Genomic DNA, 22,684 nt, shown 5'->3' on the forward strand with positions numbered 1-22,684 from the left:
TTCGCGAAAAACACGGAACCATTGAACATGTAAACCGTATAACCTCTGAGATACGAAATGCATTTGAAAGACGGGAGTATTGCTCCGCTGTTTTTCTGGATGTCGCCCAGGCTTTCGACCGCGTTTGGTTAGATGGCTTAATCCACAAAATCAAAATATTACTTCCACAGAACATCCATGGAATATTGGAGTCATACCTACAGCAAAGAAGTTTCGCAGTACGATGCAAAGATTTCTTCTCTGAATATCATCCAATTGAAGCTGGTGTACGGCAAGGCAGCGTGCTTGGACCGACACTGTATATCATATTCACAGCAGATGCAAGCATGTCACCTTCACGTTAAACAGACAATCTTGCCCTCCATTATGTCTGAACAATATCAACATTCCACAAACCACCGAAGTAACATACCCTGGTGTTCATCTGGATAGAAGGCTTACCTGGCGTAAACACATCGAAGCGAAGAGAAATCTACTTAAATTTAAAGCTAGTAATCTACATTGGCTAATAAACACCCGTTCACCAATAAAACTGGAGTACAAAGTACTTTTGTACAATGCAGTTCTCAAACCCATCTGGACATACGGCTCCGAGCTATGGGGAAATGCTTGCGTTAGTAATTTAGAAATAATCGAGAGAGCGCAATCAAACATACTAAGAACTATCACTGGGGCACCATGGTACATACGGAATGAAAATATCCATAAAGACTTAAATGTAAGATCAGTTAAAGATGAAATTGCCAAAGTGAAAGCAAAGTACCAGGCCAAGCTTCAAGCCCATCCTAATAGACTTGCGCAGTCTTTAACTTGGCACACTAGCCATACACGACTCCGGCGAAGAGACCTTCCCACCCAGCAATAATACTTAGCTAGGGACGCACTCTAAGTAATTAAATGTAATTAATTAAATAAATATACTAGGCTAAGATTTGTATACTTGTCGTAAGTCTCTAATAGGGAAGATTCGATAAATAAAATCCAGTAATAATAATTAAAAAAAAAGATGTATAATATACATAGTAGATGTAGACATCTAACATACGTAGCAAAAAAATGTAATATGTAAAATGTTTAATTTTTTTTTAATTTAAAATTCTAAAAACTCATGCTCAAAAATGTAAATACTGACTGAGTACGGATAACGTTCCTTCTCGTTATTTATAATATTGACTAACATTCGACAGTTAAACATTACACACTCATTTATTATACGAAACGGGCAATTAACATCATCGGCGTACTTATGAACTTTACACTTGGGTAACGAACCTGGGAGATCATTAACATATAAGGAGAAGAGGTGTTGACCAAGGATTGAACGTATACGTTCTCATTTTCAAATGTAAGCAATTGACGTTTGCCAGTCACAGACTGCGTTTGCATTAAACATATGTTCAAACGGTTTAATTGAGCGGCCAAAAATTTCAAGTTCAAAATTCAAATGCGGCTATACGTTATCGTTGGTCGTGGTTGTCTACCAGTCATTTATGGCAGTAATTATAAGTCAACATCCTAATATATATAAACTGATTGAACTTTGACTTGCGAAAGCATGAACCTCAATTGAATTATTACGGTGAAATATTACGATGTAATTGTAACTGATGTTACAGTGGCGGTAGAGTAAAACTAAGATTTTTGAGAATAAAACTAATTTCTTACCATTTGAAATAAACATATTTTCTTGAAGGCCGGGATCGTCAGGCATATGACGTATGCCAACGCCTATCGGACCTTCATGTACATTTAAGAAGTGTCCCACGCCGTGTCCAGTGCCATGACTATAATCTAAGCCAATGTCCCAAAGAGCCTTCCTGGCAAGGGTATCAAGAACTTGCCCCTGAAACATTGATAAATATAAATATGTGATTTAAAAAAAAAGTTAATGAAGAGTAATTTGATAAAGACTTTGTAAAACAGAAGGGGCGCGGGATTACAATGATACCATACCGCCCATTTCCGCTACCACAAAGAAAGAAAATCTGTGGCATCCACAATTTGGAAGATACGATAAAACTAAAATCGCAGTACCGTAGAGAACGACCATATCTACCTGATTGCCGTATCTGAATCAGATCGGATCATTATTATAGCCAAAAGAAATTAATTTTCAATTGCTTTGCCCACCTCCTCCAGCACGAAACCACGCTACTCATTCTTTTTCTTGCTCGCACACACTCTGCCCTGTGCAATGCGCGACATTTGCGGAGAAGATGTAGAATAAACTGATAAAATATTAAAAAATTCCACATAAATCATAGTCTCACATATATGTATGTATACTAAGTACGGGTATAAGTGTAAAGTCTCTGACATTGACAAACAGTCAAAGCCATGGGGCAGCGGTTGCGGTCAGAGACGATTTCGTAAAAAATACCGCACAAAAATCATAATTTTTGCATTTCAATGCTTTATATTTCCCAGACGATAAGCTGAAATCACAAAGTGTTTGGGATTAAATTCTTGCTGTTTTAATTATCTTTTCAAAATAGCAAAGACCAGACGAAAGATACTAGAGTTATGTGAAAAAAAGAAGCGCTACCTCTGAAAAAAGCTTAAAAAATACCAATGTATATTTTACATCTCCTCCGCCAGAGGTCGACACAGAGTGTAGCGATACAGCGCTGAAGGGGGTGGGGTTAGAAACTGTAAATATATTTGATCCGATCTGATCCAGATTCGGCAATATGGCAACTATGCGCTTATCAAGACTGATCCAGAACATATATACTCTGCGTTGCACACATTCACGTTTACCACAAATCTAAAATACCCCTTAACTCTTTGAGTACTAGTATATAAAATCTCATTAAACAATTTTAAAGATTTAAATCTATCAGAAATGTGGATTCGGTTCCTTAAGGAAATATCGTATTCAGTAGTGTTATTATACATGCTTTTTGATAAAGAAGAAAAAAAGAAAAAAAAAATTTCAATATTGCAAAAACTAATTGTAAAATTTCGTCGATAGCCAAGTAGCTAGTTCTCCCATTCCTAATAAGTTATTATATTGTAAGCAAACCAACTTTTACTGATAGATTGGAAGATTTAAATTTTTTTAAAGAATTATGTTTTTTTCTATGGCAGAACTTTTTTTAAAGATTTTTTTAATTCTGGTTTATAAGATATGCAGTTATAAATAAGACCTTGTGATTTCAGCTTACCGTTTGGGAATAATGAAGCTTTCAAATGGAAAATTATGATTTTTGTGAGGTATATTTTACGAAATTTATGTGTAAAATGTGCATATGTGCATTAATTCGGCGTCGTTTAAGGTATTGTTCATTCAAATCTGTGGAGAAACAGTGGAGCTAAAATTGGTTGACCAACCCTCCGAAAATCAAATTTTACATTTTTACCGTATCTGGCCAACAAAACAATGCTTGTTTTGAAATTTTAAATTTTATGTGAGACCGTCACATAGCGGGTATTCCAATTATTTTTTTATCGACTTCTTTTACTAGGAGTCGGTCAGTCAATTCAAATTCTAGATAACTGCACGCATAACGCTTTAATCTGATTTGATACTTTGCTTTCACCTTGGCAATTTCATCTTTAACTGATCCTACATGAGTTTTTATGGATATATTCATTCCATATGTACCAGTGATAGTTCTTAGTATCTTCGATTGAGTTTTCTGGACTATTTTTAAATTACTAACGCAAGCTTTTCTCCATAGCTCGAAGCCATATGTCTAGATGGGTTTGAGAACTGCATTGTACAAACGTACCTGTTTTAGTGGTGAATGAGTTTTTATTAGCCAATGTAGATTACGAGCTCTAAACTTAAGTAGATTTCTCTTCGCCTCGATGTGTTTACGCCAAGTAAGGCTTCTATCCAGATCAGTGCTCGGCACGCATACAGTTACATGTTTTAAAGTGCGCTTGTGTGTGTAGCAAAAACCCGAAGATGCTTGCAACCGAAAAAGTTGTATGCTTTACACTGCGACAAACGATTTGTAGTAAAAGTTGCAATTATTAAAAAAACTTAGCTTGTAATTCCAACAATTTTTGTCCGCGATCAACCCCTGTTAATTTTTTGTATTCATCATGCATTGCATTGTAATGTCTTTCAACGGAAAATAATCTACATTGGCAGCCAACATAATAAGATATGACGCATTGCGCATCGCCATCCATATTTTGGATGAAGTAAAAGTTTTCTTCTCAATTTTCATTAAACATGTTTTCTCTCAGTGTCGCATCAAATAGCTACGCAGCGTGGTCTTGCATTTGACGAAGGCGCAGCAGCGCCTTCTCCTATGCACATTAGATAGGGCCGTGCCGAGCCCTGATCCAGATGAAAACCAAGGAATGTTACTTCGGTGGTTTGTGGAATGTTGATGCTGTTCAGATATAATGGAGGGCAAGTTTGTCTGCAAAGGGTAAAGGTGATATGCTTGAACTTTTGCTCATTTACGTGAATGCGCCAGTCTGCTAGCCATTTTTCTAAGGCCACGAGATGAGTTAATAAGTGTTCCGTGGCCCTTTTTGGGCACTTGGAGCGACTTAATATGGCAGTATAATCAGCAAATGTCGAAGTTGTTGTTGTTAGGCTGTTTGTCGGTAGATCTGCTGTGAAGATGATATACAGTGTCGGTCCAAGCACGCTGCCTTGCGGTACACCAGCTTCAATTGGATGATATTCAGAGAGGAAATCTTTGCATCGTACTGCGAAACTTCTTTGCTGTAGGCATGACTCCAATATTCCATGGATGTTCTGTGGAAGTAATATTTTGATTTTGTGGATTAAGCCATCTAACCAAAAGCGGTCGAAAGCGACATCCAAAAAAACAGCGGAGCAATACTCCCGTCTTTCAAATGCATTTCGTATCTCAGAGGTTATACGGTTTACTTGTTCAATGGTTCCGTGTTTTTCGCGAAATCCAAATTGGTGAGTCGGGATGGCACCGTTGATGTGTAGGTGTTGTTTGATACGATTCAGGAGCAGCTTTTCAAATATCTTTGATAGGCAAGGCAGTAGGCTGATAGGTCTATATGATGATGGCTTGGACTTGTCTTTTCCGGCTTTATGGATCATTGTGATGACTGATTTCCTCCATTCTTGAGGATAATAGGCCGATTTCATTTCATCATGCTGTTAAATATCACATTAAGGAAATATACTGCACAGCTTGGCAAATCTATGATCATTTTAGGTGAGATGAAATCTTGGCCCGGAGCTTTCTTGAGATCTGGTCTTTTGACCCTTGTGATTTCTCCTGATTGGAATATGATAAGCGGAGTAGCTTCGGGATTGTTTGTTGGTGGGAGCGCAAAACTCCCATCTAGCCGTTTTCTAGATGGACGGCAAATGTATTTCCCTTCTCTTTGTTGATGCGAGCCCAATCTCCTGTTTGTGTACGCAAAGGTGATTCACTCTCGATTGGTGGGAATACGCCTGATTTAGCGTGCGAATTGTTTGCTAGTTGGGGAGAGTTGCTCCATATAAGATATTTGAGCTCGATTTTTTTCATCTTCAGCACTTCAATGTGCTATTGGAAAGTTTATTAGCTTGTAACGCCCAGCGCTACCAACAACACCAAGCGTCACAAACTAATAATTTTTTTTTTACACTACTCGACAAAATTGAACTTTTTATTTAGGCTGTGAACCAAAATGACTTTTTCTGATAGATTTCGGGCTTAAAAAATTGTTGTAGTACTTTATTATTTTTTTTATGGTGTCATTTTTTTTTAAGAATTTTTAAAATCTGGTATTTTTTTTCATGGTTTTTTTCAGAGGTAGTGCTTCTATTTTTCACATAACTTAAGTAAACTTAAACCCCGAAATCTATAAGAAAAAGTTATTTTGGGCCACAGCCTAATTCTAGTGTTGACTAGTGTTATTAATTGATATTACTTCCTTAAATTACTACATTTAACCATCTTCTCTCTCGGAGCCTATTTTCCTCCGCAACGCTTCTTTCTCCTCGGAGGGCATTATCCTCCACAACATCCTCTCACGGAGCGCATTTTCCTACGCAACGCTTATTTGTCCTCGGAGCGCAATATTTCCTGCAGCGCTTTTTTCTCCTCGGAGAGCATTATCCTCCGCAACACTCGTCTCTCACAGAGCGCATTTTCCTCCGCAACCCCCGTTTCCCACGTTCTCCTCCGCAACGCTTATTTCTCCTCGCAACCTATCCTCCTCAACCACGTATCTCTTCCCGGAGCGCATTATCCTCCACGAACGATATTCTCCAGGGAGCGTATTATATCCTGAGACGACCTGCACGCATCGAGTAGCCACGTGCGGCCCTGACGACCCTGAAGGAAGACCTCGAGGACGAGCCTCTGACCACCGTTATAGACACACTCAAACTCTGTAATTTTAAGATCAATAAAGAAAAAAAAATCTACTTTTGCCACCTTACTCATGTCGCCTTGAACCTAGAGGCACGCCAGAACGCCAGTACCTCCATGTGCCTTACCATCGGGATGATTTGTCGCATAGAAGCTATAGCCATCGAGGTGAAAATAGTTTTTATTTTTTAGGTGAGTCTCTGATATGAGCATGGCGTCAATGTCGTGTTGAGCGAGGAACTGTAAGAGCTCGCATTTGTGCTGTGCATTTGCATTCCAGAAATATATCTTTGGACAAACCATTTAAACAGATTTCTGTAGGATTAGGAGCTAAAGTTAAAGTGTCGGCTTAGAGACTGAGGCGTACTACCCGTTGTTGTAACTTAACGCCTGAGCAATATCGCAGCAAGCCTTACCTTTTCGACTATACTATAAGTAACATTTCCTTACAACGCCTGTTTAAAGTTACTGACGTGGGCGTTATCTTTGTACCTAATTTGTGTTATAACTTCCATATATCTGTGATTTTGAACAAAGCCAGGGGAGTCCTTGGTTTCATTAAAATATGATCTAAGGAATTCACTGACCCTTACACAACTAAACTTCTTTATGTTTCTCCTGTTCGGCCAATTTCAGAATATTGCTCCTGCATCTGGTCTACCGAAAATATAAGGATATGCTTGAGTCTGTTCAAAAACAATTCCTCATCTTTTCACTACGTGGACTTAATTGGGATCCTTCTCGACATCTTCCTTCTTATGAGAGTAGGCTGCGTCTCATCGATAGCCATTCTCTCTCCACAAACTACTCTCTGGTGAGGTTGTTTCCACTGCCCTCAGAAGCCTTATCAGCATTTCTGTTCCGTCCCGCCCGACTAGGCATTACTTTCCTCTCCATCTACAACTTTGTCTTACTGATTACTCTGACTATGAATCTTTCCGTAGCCTTTGACACTAATACCACTAAGCTCAAATCCTTGTTAACAAATAATCTAATCTTTATACGCTATCGGTTATTCTCTGACCACAACTTGGCTGTGAGTTGGACCATGGCGACTGCTTAAGCCAATAAATCAGTCCCATCGGGTCAGGTTAATAGCCATACTCAATGTTCTCATATTCATGTAATTTTGTTTCTTTCATTAGTTTAACTGCCCATAGTTAAACCTTAGACAATAAACCATAGAAAAGGATAGAAACGCATGGAGTCGTAGTTGATGGTATATATGGTAAGTTTTGTCGCACGACCGGGTTTCGAGCTGCAGTTATTTGTTGGTTTAGGCAATTTTTCAATTCTTTATAGACAGGACAACCTCCATAGTTGACAGTATGGTTTCCCCCACAGTTGCTAGATTTTTTGGCAGATGTGTCCTCCTTATTTACGGGGCAGGCCTCAGTGAGTTCGACATCCCCACAAGCAACGAAGACTGCCCGTAGAGTGCAATAAGTTTTCGTGTATCCATATTCCTGGCAATTTATGCATTGGACGGGTCCATTTCGTTTGTGTGATTCCTCAACGGTGATCCTACGGTGCAGTAGATATTGAAGCTTGTATATTGGGTGAACTTCATTTTTACTTATATGCATATTTTCAGGTGTCAGTTCTACTTTGAACATTCCCCAGAATTATATTTATATTTATTATGTTCATAGCCATTTTGACTTCGAAGCCCTTATCGTTAAGTCCATCTATTATCTCATTGATTGGGACTGTTGGTTCGATGCCTGATAACCACTTGTAATCCTTTGCTACTTTTAAGTTGGTTGGTTTAGTAAGGTATTTGGCAACTGAACGATAGTTTTGTTCGTCATTGAGCCCAGTCTGAAATAACGCTCCGTTAGCGTTTTTCGAACTTATAAGTTGGGAGAGCTGGGGCTTGTCGCAGTGTGTCGACAGTATCGGGCGCTGAGCAATTGCACTGGTTGTTGTTGTGGTTGTTGTCGTTGTTGTGGTCGAAGACACAGTTTTGAGCGGGGGATTGTACTAGTTGTTGTCGATATTAGCAAATCGTTGTTTAGGCAGTACGAGTCGGGGGATGGGCACTGAGCACTCCATGACCCACTTTGCAATGCAGGGGAGAGAGAGCGTGCTCTCTCGTCGTTCACTTGCAGTGATGAAGTTGTGGTTGATTTAACAACAAAATATATAAAAAATAAAATCTATTAATAATGATTATAAAAACAATAAAGATATTCGCAACCAGCGGTAATTTTTTATATTCAAAACTGTGGTTCTTAAACTTTTTTTTTGGTCAAAATCGGGCGATTATGTTGTATAACTTCTATAGAAACGATTGGTAAACTGTAGACTAAAATGCAGCTAATAGGAATGGTCGATCAAAGGACAGTTGTTTCTGCATACGTAGTATAAATAAAATTACCTTATCCATTCTCCTTTTTATAACTAAATGTGTTCAGAGTGGGGAGGGAGCCGGCGGGGCAACCGCTCTGTGGACATTCCAGCCACAACTCTCTGTTAGCATTCCAGCTACGCAAGCGGTTGCCCTCGCGCTCACGCTCGCGCTCACGCTGCCGACAGCCACCGGCAGTTTTGAGCGCAACCCTCAAGATCACCTCGCTTTACAACCTAAAAAAAACAGATGGCTTCTTTTGCACGCGATATTAAATTGAACAAAACCCCATACACTGAAGAAATTTGACCCTGCATCTTTTATCTTGGGACTTTATCTGTGGAACCTCCTGAGACGCCCTACGCTTAAACAAAATGTTTTTGCATAACTCCCAAAAATATTTTGAAAACTTTGTACCATTTACTAGATTACACTACTAGATTAAAAATTTTTGTAGTACTTTATTATTTTTTTTATGGTGTAATTTATTTTTAAAGAATTTTTAAAATCTGGTATTTTTTCATGGTTTTAATTAAAAATTTAAAAGATTTAAAAAAATTCTTTTAAAAAAAAACTACATCATAAAAAACCATAATTCGTTAAAAAAATTTAAACCCCGAAAACTATAAGAATCTATATTTTGGGCCACAGCCTAATTCTAGTGTTGACTAGTGTTATTAAACTTTTTACATTACCATAAAAATATGTATTTGTATTTATATGATTGTACCTTAACTTTTGCTGGAAAAATTGTAGACCCAAACGTTAATTGGCCTTTGAGGACTCGGGTATACACTTCTTTTTGAAACTCAGTCGGACTGCCAAAATGAAAAGTTCTTGTCACATCCGTTGTACCATCCCTACAATAATGTGTAAATGAAAAAATTAGAACAAATAATTTATTTTGATTTAGAATATAATAATATTATTATTGTAAATAAAGAAAAACAGTTAAATGATAAGTTTATTTTAAGCGTAAACACAGCTCTTTTGACTTTCAACTGAAAATCCCACATTCAACAACATCATGTCTCTTTGCTAAGAACTTATTTTGAAAGAGAGTTTGATCGTTTAGGTGTCCATGACTTCTCTGATCAGCTTGCACTTTGGTCCTTTTAAGCAGCAAAGGGTTTACAGGGTCAATGGTTTATTTTAGGCATAAAAACATTACATTAATGCGGACGACGCAAGTATCTAAAATCATCATAAAAAGCAAAAATAATTTATATAATTGCTTTAAAAAAAATATCAAAAGATATTCAGGAATGGGGATAACTTGTCGGTGGCCACACTATCCACAAATAAATGTAAACTCTGTGTTAAGCTAATGCCTTTTCAATAGCTGTTGAATGTTAAAATGTTTAAAATTTACAATTTATTGATGGAAAGCAAAATTAGGCGTATGAATGCTTATAGTTATGTTATGTGTAGATGACAATGAGCGCGAGACTAGCTCCAGGGCAGACGGGCCGAATTTCCCGTTACCTATGCAGATCATCTTAGAAGAGAGCGAGAGAAAGAGAGCATTAGTGCAGCTTGGGCTGCTGCTAAGCTGAGAACGAGTGTTCATGTACAACCAGCAACAACAAAAATAAGACGCACTTTGAAATTTCATGCATTATTGACTTCTTTAGTCGCTGGTTTACGCAAATGTTAACCGATTCGTCTATTTTTTTTTTCGTTGCAGCTTAATCAATTTTAAACAAAATGACACAACACGTTTTCTTACACTAAGAAAGTATTATTTTTAAAATCTCACGTTTGCAAAGCTTTTTCCGTAATTTTGACCAAACGAAAGAAAACATTGAATTTAAATAGAAAAACAAATTTTAATAACCAAAACAGCATTTTTTTTTCCAATAATATGATTCCTATTTACTTATAACAAACCAATAAAATTGAATCTATTTTTTAAATAGGATCAATTTAGAAATCATGATGATTCTCGAATGAGTATAAATTTAATATCATTGGATCGGATCCGATGTCGAAATGGATATGACCTGCTGACAAAGATTGTTCGTTTTGTTTGATCCCTTTTTTGTTTGGGCAGATATTGGTGCAAAAAGCTCGCCTTACTTGCAATAAAAAAATGCAGTTAAAAAAAGGACCTGGTTCCATTATTATTTCATAAATGTTCACGCGCCTCGTAATAATGAACGATATAATTGAGCTTACATTAGTTGTCGATGACATCTTAAAAGTGCATCAGCGCATCAAATTAATTTTAATTAGTTTGCGTTTTGGTTTAAATCAACATATAAAGTTATTTTATTGTAATAATCAGCTGTTTCATTTTTTAAATCAGATTATTTTCGATAGAATGTGTCAAAGCCGATATCTTTCCAATGAAGAGCGTGCAACAATTTCAACTTATTCCGAAATGAGGATGCCACTACAGAAAATTGCTAGTGAACAGAAGTTATTTCACAATCCAAAAATATTTAAAAGATCCCGAAAATCACATGAAAAAACCTCGCACGCCCACCATTTTATCCAAGAACGTGATAGCGACGTATAAAAATCTTAAAAACTCATCAAAGAAAACCGTAAGGCAGCCAAAATTTGTCACGAACTAGCCCTGTTCATATCAAAGCGTCGTGTACAACAAATTTTGAGGGCTGATCAGAATATTTCGTACGCAAAATGGCTGATTAAATGTCAGCTACTTCCTTCCTCAACATAAAGTTCCCCGACTATAATTTTCCGAAATGTTTTGGGACTTGGAGTGGCAATATATCATATTCAGTGATGAAAAAAATTTAATTTATATGGTGCAGTTTGATATGAATATTATTACAGGGACATAAGGGCTCCAAAAAATGTGAAAATGTCTCGTAATTGCCAGGGAGGGCACTTATGGTGTGGGCTGCATTTGGTTTTGCTGGGAAGATTCCAATAGGTTTTGTCAGAAAAATATGTCGAACTAGACTAGTCGACACGAGTTTTCCTCAAAGAACAAAACAAACTTTTTCTTAAAGATTTGGGGCATAGAAATGGTTTTATAAATTATTTTTTTCTATGGCAGAACTTTTTTTAAAGAATTTTCGAAAACTGGTATTGTTTTTGTAAAGCTTTTTTCAGAGGTGGCGCTTTTTTTTAACAGCTAGAAGTGAAGCCTAAACACTTTGTGATTTCAGCTTACCGTCTGGGAAATATAAAGCATTGAAATGCAAAAATTATGATTTTTGTGCGGTATTTTTTACGAAATGCATTAATTAGGCGTCTAAATACCGCACAAATATCATCATTTTTGCATTTTATTGCTGTATGAACTTTTTTATGAACTTAAAAGTTCAATTATTTCATTAAGTCAAATGTTAATCTAATTATTCAAAAAGTGAGCAAGTAGGGTCCGCATCTGCTCAAATGTAATGTGTTGAGTTTCCGATGACTCGCCAAAGATGCAGTCTAACAAATCGAACTGCCGATTCCCACTTTCCACCCCAGTGAGGCGCACGTGGTGGAATGAATACCCATTGGATCCCATCATCCACCAGGGTATGGGTGATCAGATTGGTGTGTTGCTGTGACGCCAGTAGGGTTTTCATCGAGTTAACGTTTTGCACCGATGAAATTTGTGCCGTTGTCACTGTTGATTTTGCTGCACTTGTCACGTAGAGATATGATATGCCGCAGTACATCCAGGAACGTTTCAGTGGTGAGATCAGTGGCAAATTCCAAGTGTATTGCCGACATGACTAGGCAAACGAATAGGCATATGTAAACCTTGCTGATGCTTGGTTTGCGAGCCTTGCCATCTTTGAAAAGGATTGGCCCAACATGGTCGCAACCGGTGTTGACAAATGGCAGTGCCTGCGTTATACGAGTGCTGGGTAGATCAGCCATTCGTTGATGTGATGTGTGCTGTCTTTGTTGAAAGCAAGCCAAGCAGTCGTGTGTAATTTTGCGTACGAGATTACGTTCGCCAAATATCCAGAACCTTTGCCGAAAAATCACGAAGAGTGCAGAAACACCTGGGTGCAGGTTGACCCGGCAGCAAAACTGGGTGTTTTGCTTCTGCGGCCAATTCCGAGTGAGGCATTCGTCCGCCACCACTGAGTAAATTGTCCTTGTCAATGATTGGTGAAAGTTTCACCAGTTCAGATTGTCTCCGTAATGTTTTCTTGGCATAAAGAAGTTGGTTGTCGTCTTGCAAGCAAGTTGGTTTTTGTCGCAAAAACTTAATGCGTGCCGTCTGGAGCTCCTCAAATGTAAGAAATTTGGAGCTTCTGTGTCGAGATGGATACTTTGTGCATTGAATGAAGCGCACCACATAGCCAACAACGTGGACGAGCTTCAGCCAGGAAGAAACTCGGGCCATTAGTTGCTCCAGCGGATTAACCGATTGTCATTCGGCCAATGAAGACAAGCAATTGGTTTTGACTTCATTTTGTATGCCATTTACTGAAAGAGATAAGTAAAACCTTGAGTTGTTCAACTTTACCATGAATTGATGTCTGTCCCGTAGCCACAAGGGACCAGTCCACCACAACTGAAAGTCCGTAAGGTCGGCAGCCTTGAGGCCTCTGGACGCACAGTCAGCTGGGTTTGTTTTGGAGTTTTTTGGAGAATTTCCGAAGTGCGGTTCCCATGTCTTCAGCTGGGCTGGTGCATATGATAGCCATGATAGAACAATTGTAGAATCGCACCATGCAAAGATAGTGGTGTTTCTCTGTCACAATGCAGCCTTAATTGAATGTATAAGTTGGCTCAGTAGACAACCGAGTGTGGCAGCTGATACTGCTGCGAAGTGTCGAGATCTACTCGCCACTTCAGACATTTGTCTGACAGTTTGTTTGGGAGTGGATCATCCCAGTCCAGATTGAGTAGCCATAGGAGTTGAAAGAGGATCTTGAATTGAGTCCATTTCGATTTTGTAGCAGTTCATCCACTCTTTGCTCCAGTAAGAACGTCGTCAACGAAGAAATCCTCCAAAAGGATTTTCTCAGCATTCGGGAATTCGTCCCGATGATCCGAAGCCACTTTTTCCAATACACGAACTGCTAGGAATGGTGCACATGAGGTTCCGTATGTGACAGTACAAAGTTGGAAGAGCTTGATGTATTGGATTCGTAGCGGCTCATTGTGTTGTAAGCGCCGTTCCACCGATTTGAAACGGTTGAGAGCTCCTTGTAAAGTGTCTCCAAATTCAGAATGTGCAGTTTTGAATGGAAGCTCCACGATGTACTTCCCCTTTTCATCTCGAGTGTGTGTGGAGAGAAAGGGTTTCTCGACCTGTTCATCTTCGGGTTCCAGTTTAGTAGTACAATCGACGCTCTCCATTTCCCAAAACTTCTGAAGCGACGATTCTATATCGAAAGTTGTTGTAAGTGTAATTTCGTTGCGTTTGGGGTGTCATGAATGACGTGATAGCCCATCCGCAAACCGATGATATGTCGATAAGATTGACCTTGCTGTCATACATCTTCCTTCCTGTAAGTGTAGACCATACGTGTTCGCTACCCAGTAAAATGTCGATCGGTGCGTTTGTGCAGAAGTTTTGAAATCCTTTGAAAAGGATTGGCCCAACATGGTCGCAACCGGTGTTGACAAATGGCAGTGCCTGCGTTATACGAGTGCTGGGTAGATCAGCCATTCGTTGATGTGATGTGTGCTGTCTTTGTTGAAAGCAAGCCAAGCAGTCGTGTGTAATTTTGCGTACGAGATTACGTTCGCCAAATATCCAGAACCTTTGCCGAAAAATCACGAAGAGTGCAGAAACACCTGGGTGCAGGTTGACCCGGCAGCAAAACTGGGTGTTTTGCTTCTGCGGCCAATTCCGAGTGAGGCATTCGTCCGCCACCACTGAGTAAATTGTCCTTGTCAATGATTGGTGAAAGTTTCACCAGTTCAGATTGTCTCCGTAATGTTTTCTTGGCATAAAGAGTTGGTTGTCGTCTTGCAAGCAAGTTGGTTTTTGTCGCAAAAACTTAATGCGTGCCGTCTGGAGCTCCTCAAATGTAAGACATTTGGAGCTTCTGTGTCGAGATGGATACTTTGTGCATTGAATGAAGCGCACCACATAGCCAACAACGTGGACGAGCTTCAGCCAGGAAGAAACTCGGGCCATTAGTTGCTCCAGCGGATTAACCGATTGTCATTCGGCCAATGAAGACAAGCAATTGGTTTTGACTTCATTTTGTATGCCATTTACTGAAAGAGATAAGTAAAACCTTGAGTTGTTCAACTTTACCATGAATTGATGTCTGTCCCGTAGCCACAAGGGACCAGTCCACCACAACTGAAAGTCCGTAAGGTCGGCAGCCTTGAGGCCTCTGGACGCACAGTCAGCTGGGTTTGTTTTGGAGTTTTTTGGAGAATTTCCGAAGTGCGGTTCCCATGTCTTCAGCTGGGCTGGTGCATATGATAGACATGATAGAACAATTGTAGAATCGCACCATGCAAAGATAGTGGTGTTTCTCTGTCACAATGCAGCCTTAATTGAATGTATAAGTTGGCTCAGTAGACAACCGAGTGTGGCAGCTGATACTGCTGCGAAGTGTCGAGATCTACTCGCCACTTCAGACATTTGTCTGACAGTTTGTTTGGGAGTGGATCATCCCAGTCCAGATTGAGTAGCCATAGGAGTTGAAAGAGGATCTTGAATTGAGTCCATTTCGATTTTGTAGCAGTTCATCCACTCTTTGCTCCAGTAAGAACGTCGTCAACGAAGAAATCCTCCAAAAGGATTTTCTCAGCATTCGGGAATTCGTCCCGATGATCCGAAGCCACTTTTTCCAATACACGAACTGCTAGGAATGGTGCACATGAGGTTCCGTATGTGACAGTACAAAGTTGGAAGAGCTTGATGTATTGGATTCGTAGCGGCTCATTGTGTTGTAAGCGCCGTTCCACCGATTTGAAACGGTTGAGAGCTCCTTGTAAAGTGTCTCCAAATTCAGAATGTGCAGTTTTGAATGGAAGCTCCACGATGTACTTCCCCTTTTCATCTCGAGTGTGTGTGGAGAGAAAGGGTTTCTCGACCTGTTCATCTTCGGGTTCCAGTTTAGTAGTACAATCGACGCTCTCCATTTCCCAAAACTTCTGAAGCGACGATTCTATATCGAAAGTTGTTGTAAGTGGAATTTCGTTGCGTTTGGGGTGTCATGAATGACGTGATAGCCCATCCGCAAGCCGATGATATGTCGATAAGATTGACCTTGCTGTCATACATCTTCCTTCCTGTAAGTGTAGACCATACGTGTTCGCTACCCAGTAAAATGTCGATCGGTGCGTTTGTGCAGAAGTTTTGAAATCCTTTGAAAAGGATTGGCCCAACATGGTCGCAACCGGTGTTGACAAATGGCAGTGCCTGCGTTATACGAGTGCTGGGTAGATCAGCCATTCGTTGATGTGATGTGTGCTGTCTTTGTTGAAAGCAAGCCAAGCAGTCGTGTGTAATTTTGCGTACGAGATTACGTTCGCCAAATATCCAGAACCTTTGCCGAAAAATCACGAAGAGTGCAGAAACACCTGGGTGCAGGTTGACCCGGCAGCAAAACTGGGTGTTTTGCTTCTGCGGCCAATTCCGAGTGAGGCATTCGTCCGCCACCACTGAGTAAATTGTCCTTGTCAATGATTGGTGAAAGTTTCACCAGTTCAGATTGTCTCCGTAATGTTTTCTTGGCATAAAGAAGTTGGTTGTCGTCTTGCAAGCAAGTTGGTTTTTGTCGCAAAAACTTAATGCGTGCCGTCTGGAGCTCCTCAAATGTAAGAAATTTGGAGCTTCTGTGTCGAGATGGATACTTTGTGCATTGAATGAAGCGCACCACATAGCCAACAACGTGGACGAGCTTCAGCCAGGAAGAAACTCGGGCCATTAGTTGCTACAGCGGATTAACCGATTGTCATTCGGCCAATGAAGACAAGCAATTGGTTTTGACTTCATTTTGTATGCCATTTACTGAAAGAGATAAGTAAAACCTTGAGTTGTTCAACTTTACCATGAATTGATGTCTGTCCCGTAGCCACAAGGGACCAGTCCACCACAACTGAAAGTCCGTAAGGTCGGCAGCCTTGAGGCCTCTGGACGCACAGTCAGCTGGGTTTGTTTTGGAGTTTTTTGGAGAATTTCCGAAGTGCGGTTCCCATGTCTTCAGCTGGGCTGGTGCATATGATAGCCATGATAGAACAATTGTAGAATCGCACCATGCAAAGATAGTGGTGTTTCTCTGTCACAATGCAGCCTTAATTGAATGTATAAGTTGGCTCAGTAGACAACCGAGTGTGGCAGCTGATACTGCTGCGAAGTGTCGAGATCTACTCGCCACTTCAGACATTTGTCTGACAGTTTGTTTGGGAGTGGATCATCCCAGTCCAGATTGAGTAGCCATAGGAGTTGAAAGAGGATCTTGAATTGAGTCCATTTCGATTTTGTAGCAGTTCATCCACTCTTTGCTCCAGTAAGAACGTCGTCAACGAAGAAATCCTCCAAAAGGATTTTCTTAGCATTCGGGAATTCGTCCCGATGATCCGAAGCCACTTTTTCCAATACACGAACTGCTAGGAATGGTGCACATGAGGTTCCGTATGTGACAGTACAAAGTTGGAAGAGCTTGATGTATTGGATTCGTAGCGGCTCATTGTGTTGTAAGCGCCGTTCCACCGATTTGAAACGGTTGAGAGCTCCTTGTAAAGTGTCTCCAAATTCAGAATGTGCAGTTTTGAATGGAAGCTCCACGATGTACTTCCCCTTTTCATCTCGAGTGTGTGTGGAGAGAAAGGGTTTCTCGACCTGTTCATCTTCGGGTTCCAGTTTAGTAGTACAATCGACGCTCTCCAGCTCCCAAAACTTCTGAAGCGACGATTCTATATCGAAAGTTGTTGTAAGTGTAATTTCGTTGTGTTTGGGGTGTCATGAATGACGTGATAGCCCATCCGCAAACCGATGATATGTCGATAAGATTGACCTTGCTGTCATACATCTTCCTTCCTGTAAGTGTAGACCATACGTGTTCGCTACCCAGTAAAATGTCGATCGGTGCGTTTGTGCAGAAGTTTGTGTCAGCCAATTGTAGATCATTGAACACCTTGAGTGCCGATGCGTCGATGTTTTGCTTTCCCAGTGATGACGAGATACTGCCAAGTACATGGGCGTATACATCCAGATGATCATCATGCGCCTAGTGTCATCGTCAAGTTTCTCCAGTGCCAGATAGATGATCCAACAGGCGCGTCCCGTTTGGTTTACAGCATCCAGACCACGAACAATTTCGTTTGCACCGTCGGATACCTTACGTAAAACCGCCGCATCAATTTTATTAGTTGTTCGCAAGCTCATAAATTGTTGCAAAAACGTATTTACAATATGCCTCGGCCGATTGTACCTTTCTTTTAGACGATCCCAAGCAGTGTTGTAAGCAGTATCAGTAATCACCAAATGACGTACCAAGTTGGCAGCTTCATCGATCAATAGTGCTTTCAAATGATGGAACTTCTGTGTGTTCGTCAAATGCTGCTTGCTATAAATTGTACACTCATAGATTTCCTGAAAGGCTGGCCACTCTGTATAGTTGCCAGCGAACCGCTTGATTTGAATTTTAGGCAATTCGCTTTGCATGGTTGGCGCATCACCAACTGCAAAATTCGAATTCGCCGTACCTCTAACTTCGCCGTCACCATAAGCATGCACGGACATGTTTGTTGTGCTCTGGTTTGCAGCTAACTGCTCGAATAGCTGTTGTTGTTGCTGTAGCAAACTGACTACTGCGTCGTTGTGTAGATGAAGTCCATTGCTGCCATCCCCGATGTTTGTTGTAGTTATAGTTGTTTGTAGAAACTCCTAAGAATGGCATGTGCCTTTAGATATTTCTCCTCGTAGAGAATGTTGTCTTCCTTGTCTTGTCTTCCCCACATACCCATCCACTTGTGCGAGAAGGTCTATGGAATCCCCAAGTTGTGAGAACTCCTTCGAAACAGTTTCGAGAAGCTCCATTTGTGATTTAACCTCTGCCTTGAAGTTGGTTCAGCCCGTTCAACCCAAGCCAAAGCGCATGTGATAATGGCCATGAGTCTGCTACGGCTCTTTACCAATGCCCTTAATTGTTCCGTTGTTAACAATTATCAAATGAATACCGAAGCACACACAAAGCTGTACAGGAATCCGTCATGAATGACCAAAGAATGTTCAGGAATACTCCCTTTTGAGTAACTTGATTCGGTTCGCTGTCTTTTCGGTACTGAATAATACCAGCGCAGAGGCAAGCAAAGACAGATGTTTTTTCGTCTCTTCCATTCTATCCTAATTTTCTTTCTTCTTCGAGATGGACTTAAATATAAAGATGCCAAAGTAATAATATCGGATGCGTTCCTCAACACTAAGCTTAGGAAAAAATTTAATAAAAAACGATAAGGAACGTGTGAGTCGCTTCTGGAGACGCGACTCTACTTTTATACCTGTGGGGGTGGAAGATGTGCGGCGAAATTTTGAAATACACTTGTAGCTGTGTGATATCACATTAGTCAGGAAACCGAATTTGGTTGCCCTAGCTTTTATAGTCTCTGAGATCTAGGCGCTCATCAAGACGGACAGACGGACATGGCTATATCGACTATTGATGCTGATCAAGAATATATATACTTTATGGGGTCGGAAACGTTTCCTTCTGTGCGTTGCACACATCCGTTTTTACTAAAAATCTAATATATCCCTAAACTCTTCGATTTCCGGGTATAAAAAATAAAACAACGACAAAACTTGCAAGAAAAAGACTGGCGTAACATTTTCCGGTTGGTGCATAATAATTATATCCTATTCAATTTAAATTTAACATAGGTACTTACACATATTGAGCGCCTGAATCACATAGGTATATATCGTTAACGGTTATATTTCTCTTCGTATCATTTGTGGGATTATAATGAATAATAGAGCCGTTGGGACCAGATGAACTAATTGTCGAAAAGCTCAAGCCAACATATTTATCCTTTGTTCTAGAGTTAAGTAAAATAATACTTAAATTAACAACATATTTTAACAATAATAATATAATATTAATATAAGGTCTGGGTTAGGGATGGGTATCGATATTGCATTGCATTACTTATATGCGATATTTTAGTTCAAAACGATATTGATATTCAAAGTGATATTTGACGAAAATCGATATTTCTTACAATATATCGAACAATTTTTGTCGGCTCGGAGAAAAAAGTAAGTAAACCACCCCCAAGCTTACTTTGTACTGTGCACGTTCGATGGGTACCTTTCAGAATAATATAAAAGCAATCACCCCACTTCGAAATGCCTAATGCCAGAAATATTGTCAAAATACATATTTCGCGAAAGTTTGGAACGGAAGGACTGGACAAACTAACTTTTGAGTTTTACGTCTTAATTCGACTGCATATAGATGAAATCAGAGAAAAATGGATCTCATCTCATATTTTAGTTATTTTTTCTTGATCTTATATTTAGGTAGTGCGCACTAGCACTAACCATACAGTATATATGTAGATGTGCCAGTTCATACGAATGTGGCTCAGCTGAATGTTCTGTTCCTGTATACACTTATGGACAAAATAATAGTTTTTCAAAGCTTATATTAATTTTCCTTAAACAAAAAGTAAAACGAGAAGGAACGTGTGAGTCGCTTCTGGGGCCGCGACTCTACTTATACCCGTACTCAGTCAGCATATACATTTTTGAGCACATGTTTTTTTTGAATTTTAGAATAAAAAAAAAATTTTACATTTTACATTTTTTTGCTACATCTGTTATCTACATCTACATATACTATGTATATTATACATCTAACATGTATATTATACATGTACCATTCATATTCTACATCTCCTCCGCTAGGGGTTGTTCGCGCACTGAACGCTGCAGAGTGTGCGAGCGAGAAGGAAAATGAGTTGCGTTGTTGTGAGCAGGAGGGGGCAGGGGAAGCAAAAGAAAATTAATTTCTTCATTCTGGCTATAATTATGATCCGATCTGATTCAGATTTGGCAATCTGGTAGATATGGGCATTCTCTACGATACTGCGTAGTTTTTAGTTTTATCGTATCTTTAAAATGGTGGCTGCCACAGATTTTCGTCCTTTGTGGGGGCGGAAGGGGATGGGGCGAAATTTTGAAATACACTTGTAGCAGTGTGATATAACATGAGTCTGGAAACAAAATTTGTTTCCTCTAGCTTTTATAGTCTCTGAGATTCAGGCGGCAAACAAGACGGACAGACGGACAGACAGACATGACTCTATCGACTCGGCTATTGATGCTGATCAAGAATATATATACTTTATGGGGTCGGAAACGTTTCCTTCTCTGCGCTACACACATCCACTTTTACCACAAATCTAATATACCCCTTAACTCTATTTTGAGTACGGGTATAAAAAAACTGTTAAATTTACAATAAAATTAAATATTTCCTTAAATCCTCCAATTTTGGCTGGACATAATAATAGGTGTACGAAGAAAAATGTTTAAATTAAATCGATATTTCACCAATTTAGGTCTTGTTTTATATTGAATTGAGTATCTGGCAGCTAATACCCGGTATAACCGCCATTATTTTGCAGGACTTTCTCCATTCGTCTTGGCATGGAGGATATTAACTTGCGACAAGTTCCAATTGGAATGTTGTACCATGCTTTTTGGACAATATCCCAAAGTTGATTATTATTTTGACAAAGTCTTTCCGACCTCTCTTTTGAGTTCACCCCAGAGATTCTCGATGGGATTAAGTTCCTAGGATTGACTTGGCCACCCAAGAACATCCACACTTTTCTTTCGGAACCAATCCTTTACTACTCGAGAGGCGTGCTTCGGATCATTATCCTGCTGGAACTTCCCTAAAACTTGGCATATTATCCTCGGCATATGGTAGCATCACCGTCTTCTATAGATCTTTGTATACGAATCTGTCCATTATTCCGTCAATACGATGAATCGGACCAACACCATACCACGCAAAAGCAGCCCCATACCATTAGGCTACCACATCCATGTTTCACAGCTTTACATGTGTACCTGGGAAGCCTGCCGGCCGAAGCGAAGGAACCTTTCGAGCAATCCTACCCTGGTAGGTTTCCTATTGCCAATCGTCGCCGAACGGTCCGTGATGACACAATATTCCCAACTTCGTTGGCAATCGTCCTGGAAGACATGAACGGGTCGCGTTTAACCAACTGAACCAAACGATCGTCGGTCCTAGAAGATAATTTTAACATATTTTTCCCGGTTTTAAGGCATTGGTTACGAAGTTTTGAGATCGTTTTATTAACCTGGTCATGGATTTATGGATTTTTCCTTTATATCGTCGAATGAGCCTTCTCTCCTCCGCACTGCAGTGACGCTCTCGGCCCATCTATTACAATTTTAATGACTGCTAAGTCCCAATTTAGTTAAATATTCCTAATACCTTACCTTCTGAAACCAAATAGTTATCTTGATAAACTACATTTTAATGTTTTGCTTCATAAACCTATTTAATTGACCAGCCGAATTTGCCATGTAATAGCCATATGACATTAGACTTAGACAATTTTGCTGCGTAGAGAGGGATAGCATGAGAGACAGAATGGAACATTAGTACAGCTAGTCAGTTAGAAAAGTCTAATGTCATATGGCTATTAGCCAATCCCGAAAGCTAATTAAATCCGGGAATTCCGATATCTTGTTTTATATCAATATCGATATTTGCTTGACGATACCCAACCCTAGTCTGGGTATACACTAGAGTTGGGTAAAGAGTGTTCACTTTACTGAACAAGTTCAGTTGCTCACTTTTAAGTGAGTGAACAACTCGCTCACTTTGCTCAGTTGCTCATTTGTTCACTCAGTTGTTCACTTGCTCACTCAGTTGTTCACTTGTTCAGTTGTTCACTCAGTTGTTCACTTGTTCAGTTGTTCACTTGTTCAAATGTTCAGTTGTTCCCTGTTCAGTGGTTCACTCAGTTCAATGCTTTGTTTTTCAAACATTTGTTAATTTTCCCCAGTTTATTTTTGTGGTTCATTCGAAATACATACAAATAGATGTACATATGTATGAATAAGTATGTTTAGCAAAACCCCCCA

The 22,684-nt window shown here is 39.7% G+C and overlaps 1 protein-coding gene across 1 annotated transcript in view; it reads right to left on the minus strand.

Moving 5' to 3' along the window:
- Positions 1-22,684, minus strand: part of LOC111078308 (xaa-Pro aminopeptidase ApepP) — a 76,325-nt gene that overhangs the window by 18,429 nt on the left and 35,212 nt on the right. The window contains exons 6-8 of the mRNA XM_041593695.1: positions 19,444-19,593; positions 9,389-9,518; positions 1,666-1,843 (exon numbers count right to left, since the gene is read on the minus strand). Coding sequence (XP_041449629.1) covers positions 1,666-1,843; positions 9,389-9,518; positions 19,444-19,593 — 458 coding nt within the window. The remainder of the gene's footprint in view (positions 1-1,665; positions 1,844-9,388; positions 9,519-19,443; positions 19,594-22,684) is intronic.

Source organism: Drosophila obscura, unplaced genomic scaffold, assembly GCF_018151105.1.
Source record: "Drosophila obscura isolate BZ-5 IFL unplaced genomic scaffold, ASM1815110v1 contig_194, whole genome shotgun sequence".
NCBI lineage: Eukaryota > Metazoa > Arthropoda > Insecta > Diptera > Drosophilidae > Drosophila > Drosophila obscura.